This window comes from Gopherus evgoodei, chromosome 11 (assembly GCF_007399415.2).
Source record: "Gopherus evgoodei ecotype Sinaloan lineage chromosome 11, rGopEvg1_v1.p, whole genome shotgun sequence".
Lineage (NCBI taxonomy): Eukaryota > Metazoa > Chordata > Testudines > Testudinidae > Gopherus > Gopherus evgoodei.
In genome coordinates, this window is record NC_044332.1 from 37,772,094 (window position 1) to 37,777,533 (window position 5,440).

The window sequence follows — 5,440 nt, forward strand, 5'->3', positions numbered from 1 at the left end:
CTTACAGTCTTAATCCTTACATAAACTACAAACACCAGCCACTGTTACAACTGTTCAAAACTACTCTCTCAACTAGTTCAGACCAAATATACTAAATAGGTGAAATGTAATAGTCACCAGGGACCTGACTCAATCTCCCGAAGTTATGGTGAATAAATTCTACAAATATCCACATAAATACATTAAGACAAGGATAAATAATCAGTGATACAAAAATGTCTCGCTTAAAACAATAAATACATATCATTTAGTCCAATGCAATCCTTACATTATTGAAGAATTCATAAATTAAATTCTCTGAAATAAGTTTATATGCAAGCAAGATCCTATCGTTCACAATTGGTCTAAAAACACCTCAGCATGACGCGCTGCTAATACTAATTGATCTATAAGACTTACCTTCAAGTACATCATTACCAGATTATTAGCCCCTTGGTTTGCAGTATATTGCACTGTCATGTTTTAAACAGCTATAAAAGAAAGGATCCTTTTCATTGACTTATTTAGAGTCGCAAAAAAAGAACGCAGCTGTTAGGGGAGAGAAATCCACTAATAGGGTTGGCACTCAGAGGAAAGTAACACTGTAACGTCAGAAAAGTGAGGTAATTTAAACGTGAGTACATTTCGCTCTCTCAATCCGTCCCAGTCCACTACAGATGCGTTAGTTTGGGTGCTTCCTGAATCCTTCCCTGAGATGTGTGATGAGAAGTAAGATCTGTGTATGTAGGATGAGGGTCACAAGGTCCATGGTGATGGTTGCCTGGGATCTGAGCAGCGCAGCTGTAGTCCACGCTAGCAGATGAAGGATGAGAAAGATGGCCGATATTGAACATTGGGCCAGGAGCTGGCATGGAATCAACAAAGTTACCTCCGACATAAACGGGGCTGCCCTGCAGATTGGGATTGGCAAAGCCGCCGCTGCTTTGCATGGTGTGATGATCATACTCTGCTCCCGGGTACCGTTTCTGCTGGGGTAAGCAGCTGCTGAGAGGTGCTGTGTAAGCAGCCAGGCCATACATGTTTTGCTGTGATTTGGCAAAGGATGTTGGCGAAGGAGCATCATAGCTAAGACTATTTACAGTTGGAAGCTGGCTGGAATATCCTACGTGATTTGGGCCACTTAAGGGTGGACTTCGGTCAGGGGACTGTCCTACAGGAGAGTGCATGATCCCTTTGGCTTTCTGGTCTTTTTTGTACTTCATTCTCCTGTTCTGGAACCAGATCTTTATCTGGCGCTCCGTCAGGTTTAGAAGGTTGGCCATTTCCACTCTGCGTGGGCGGCAGAGATACCGGTTGAAATGAAACTCCTTCTCCAGCTCCACCAGCTGCGCGCTGGTATAGGCAGTGCGGACTCGCTTGGAAGCCGGGCCGGGGGGACTTTTATCTTCGCAGTTGTCTCCTGCTGAAAGAAGAGAAACAAATAAAGGTTGATCCTTGTACAGACCCTGACACAGCACCCAGCTAAGGACAGGATAGTGCTCCAAAGAGCGTTCTGTACAAGCCAAACCAACACAAGCCACTGTCCCAGTTCTGACGAGGTAAATGACTCTGCTATTGTCAGGAACTGGTCCTGTGCGTGCCCTGTCTATGCAGACTCACTCACATCGAACCTGTGCCAGCGGTTTGACTAGAATCAGATCAAATCCCGTGTACCTTGGTTCTGCTTTCCCCGGCTCTCTTCCAAAGATGTCTGTTTACCACTCCGAGGTGTACTTGATGTAACATAGCCCTTAAGATATTACCACACTGGAATTCAAAGTAAAATGAGACTTAATGGGCAGAGTACTGACCGTTTTAAGGGAAAGAGCCTGTCAGAGATTGCTGATGATTTCAGTATAACCCCTTTTCATATCACATTAATTAACGTTGAAGTACAGATTATTCTGGCTTTTTATAAATATGCCCCGACTCTGAGCACCCTGAGATACTGCTCAAAGAGACTTTAATGGCCTCATATCAAAGTTCCTCTGTCCACGGGTCTCTCGCTCTCGCTCTTTCCTTATTTTTTTTACCAGACCTAACACCGGATCCTGCTGCCAATTTGCACAACGTCAAAACTCACATTGTTTCAAGTGAGAGCAGGCCTGGCTACTTAATCCGGATACTTAATCCGGATTCTTTATTCGGATTGTGAAGCACCAGAGGCAGGGGAAGTCATTAATAAGGAGCAATGGTGGATAATAAAAGGGGTGCAAGTAAATTAGATATTGGGAGATTTCTGAATAGTCTCAATTTAACTGAATGGAGAAAGAGGGGGAAGGATAATGGGTCCCCCTTTTTTTTATCCCAAACCAGAGCAAAGGCCAAATGGCGGGATTGTAAACCAGCAGAACTGCTAGCAAGAATAAATAGAGGGGGGATTGGCTTTATCGCTTTCAGATCAGAAGAGATGCTCCCATTATTGGAAAAAAGATTCGGAACCTTTCCAAGAATGAGTGTTAGGAATATGTGGTTTTCAGTGCCTGTCTACATTTCTAAAGGCTCCGTACTAGAAGCCGTTTCGGAGTCAGGGAGAAACGACAGATTGAAGCGTTTAGACGGAGGGTAAGGACATGCTGTTTTCCTCTGCACACCAGACGGGCTCGAATGGCGAGCAGGAATTTAAACCATACATTGGTGCTCCAGTCCAGTGGCCTCTCCCTGTACCACTACATTGCCTCCTCGGAAAGCCTCGATCACAGCGCAGGGGACCAAAGCACCCCGCAAATTCGGGTTCTAATAGACAGAGTTGTTATTTACAGTGACACAGGCCTCGGGCCGCAGAGGACTTGATTTAGCAGCCCCTCATTCAACTATGCCAGAAGCCACAGAGTCGACATGTCAAAGATTTTAGGGGCACTTTCTCCCCGTGCTTCATTACCCCCTCTGCCTTGCTGGGGAGGGGCTCTGGCCAGGCCGATCAGTGTGCTGTTTAGCGGAACCAGGTACAGCCGGACTGGGGAGACGTGAACTGAAGGGTGACCCCAGGGAGCGGAGCGTGCCGGGTACCTGAAGCGGCGCAGGTGTTTTTCTGCTTGGAGTTCTGCCGGGACTCTTTCATCCAGGGGAAGATCTGTTTGCTAATGGTGGCCGTGGAAGAGCTGGAGGAATTGGGGCCGCCTTTGTTTTTTTTCGCGGGGGCCGCATTGGTGGGATTCGGTGGGGAGGAGGGGGGCAGCGCAGGTGGCTGCTGCTGCTCGCCTATACCCGGGGGCTGACTGCCTGCCTGGCTGCCGCCGTTGGTCCGCATGCAGCTGCCATTCAGCTCGCTGCTTTTGTGGGTCGGGGCTCGGATGGGAGCCGAGCTCTGGATGGAGCAGGCGGAGCTCGGGTAGTCTGTGTCCAGGGCTGCTTGTGCATAAGGCTGGTGGGCCGAACTGTAGCTGTAGACGTCGGCTTTGCTGTAGGTGTAGCCCCCGAAGAGCCCCGAGTTATCGTAGTAAGCGGTTTTCTGCATCTTGCTCTCTGGGATCGCCAAGGCCTGGGGACCCTGCTCAAATAACATTGACTGGGTCCCAGCGGCTCACGTGTTCGGCCTGGGCCACTCACTGCCTAGGAAGCCGCCTAGGGGGAAACAGCAAGAAACAAAAGAAACTTTAATTGAGATTTCCTAGACTTTAGGGCCTGATCATCTAGTCTGGCCTCCTGCACATGACAGGCCGCAGAACTTCACCCACCCAGGCCCATCACCTCTGGCTGAATAATGAAATCCTCAAATCTTGATTTAAAGATTGCAAATTACAGAGAATCAGCCTTTTACTCCAGTTCAAACCAGCAAGTGACCATCGCCCCATGTGCAGAGGGAGGCTGTAAAACCCTCCCTACTATCAGGAAGGCAGACATCTCCTTTAGCCACACACACACACCCTTACAAACACACGTGCATACACACTCCCTCACATGCTTACATAGAGACTCACATACACGAACTCATTCACTCAGTCCTACACTTTGACACACTTGCTAAGATTGGGCTAGTATACAGATTCCTTTCAGACCCTTCGTCTGTACATTTCACACCCTGTCCTTTCAGATCTTTTATCTTTGCAGCGAGAGGGAGACTATGGATCAACTTGATTGAGAAGCTACACTGAACCTAGAATGGGTGAAAAATAAATTAAATACATTAAACATAATCCTAATCTAGTTGAATAGTCAGACAAATCCCTCAGAGTCTTTCTGAGGGTTTCCTTCTTTCTCTATAACCAGAGAGCATAGATCAAATCACCTAAGTGAAGGAATGAACATTGGGCCCCATGTCTTTAAAATCTGGACAGATCCTCTGATAATGGCGGAAATAATGTGCAAACAATCGCCCAGACTTTAGGAACACATTTCAGGATTTGTTTGATTTCCTCTCCTTCTAGTTTTTTTAAACTTTGAACTGACGCTTAATACATTTACGTTAAAACACCTGAGCCATTAAAAATAAATGGGTTAGGCTTTCACTGAAAAATGTGAGGTTACATTGTCCCCCAATATCATTGTAGTATAACTCTAGGTAGTTTAAAAAATCTCAGATGTATGGAAATGAATTAAATACTGTATTTATTTTGTGCATTGTATCTATACATGTTTTCCTTCCCTGTGTTTCCCAGAATGCGTTCTAAAACCACATATACCCCTTCCTCTCTCTCTTTTTCCCCCAGCTGCACTGTCATATTATCATTTATTTTGTTATCATCTATGTGAATATAGTTATCCATAATATGCATGATTTGTGACCCTCCTACACCATTTTGGTATAAAGATTAACCCACCTCCCTACTCCCCCCCTTTTTTTCTGGACACGCAGGCGCAAAAGTGTGAAAGAGCCCCAGATGACATGATGGATTGAACCCGAATTAGAACCTGAAAAAAAAATAGAAAATTCCATCTCTATTGTAAATTCTGCCTCTTCTTTCCTTGAAAGATTCTTAGGAAGTTAAAGTATAACTAACACCATTCAGTAACTTAAGTTTGCACTATAAAGAAAAATGCTTAGCTCAGCTACCCTATCTTAACTCTTTGATTAATTTTACCCTGCTCAGAATCTTTCACTCAACGTTTCTTGTTAATTATTGTCAATCGAATCAATCTGAGACCATTTATATGGTTTGGTTTTCATTACAAACCATGTATTGTTTATGTATTAGCATGCAAAACTTATTTCAGATTTCAATATTTTCCTATCAAACTGCTTGGTCTGGAAAATGTATCCAAATGAAAAGTTTTCCATATAATCAATATTTTTGTTCAGATACAAAAGCTATAAAGAATTTGTTGAATGTAAATCTGTATTTTATCTTTTGCAGGATGGGAACCAACATGTAGTTTTGATCAATGCTATAATGTGGCTGCTACAACTTCCCTACTGGTACCGTTAGTATTTGTATGCGTTTTTTAAAATGGCATCTTTTACCCCTTCTAGCATAATAAAGTACGGAATATTTCACCTGACAACATAGCCTGAGAAAATCTC

The 5,440-nt window shown here is 44.5% G+C and overlaps 1 protein-coding gene across 3 annotated transcripts; it reads right to left on the bottom strand.

Moving 5' to 3' along the window:
• Positions 1–650: 650 nt before the first annotated feature.
• HOXD3 (homeobox D3) lies at positions 651–3,484 on the bottom strand. 3 transcript variants are annotated; one of them, XM_030580304.1, is made up of 2 exons: positions 2,989–3,484; positions 651–1,399 (listed from the first exon to the last, which is right to left on the bottom strand). In XM_030580304.1, exons 1-2 carry the CDS (start codon positions 3,482–3,484, stop codon positions 651–653), a joined length of 1,245 nt encoding a protein of 414 aa, XP_030436164.1. The 3 variants fall into 3 exon arrangements, with proteins under 3 accessions (XP_030436164.1, XP_030436163.1, XP_030436165.1); XM_030580303.1 differs by having other exon boundaries at positions 651–1,402; XM_030580305.1 differs by having other exon boundaries at positions 651–1,396; positions 2,989–3,436.
• Between the last annotated feature and the right edge of the window lie 1,956 nt (positions 3,485–5,440).

Excerpts from the sequence above, each read along its gene's own strand:
- HOXD3 (XM_030580303.1), bottom strand. The coding sequence starts at position 3,484 with ATGTTATTTGAGCAGGGTCCCCAGGCCTTGGCGATCCCAGAGAGCAAG. Across the intron at positions 1,403-2,988 it reads AAACACCTGCGCCGCTTCAG|CAGGAGACAACTGCGAAGAT; the intron begins GTACCCGGCACG and ends CTCTTCTTTCAG.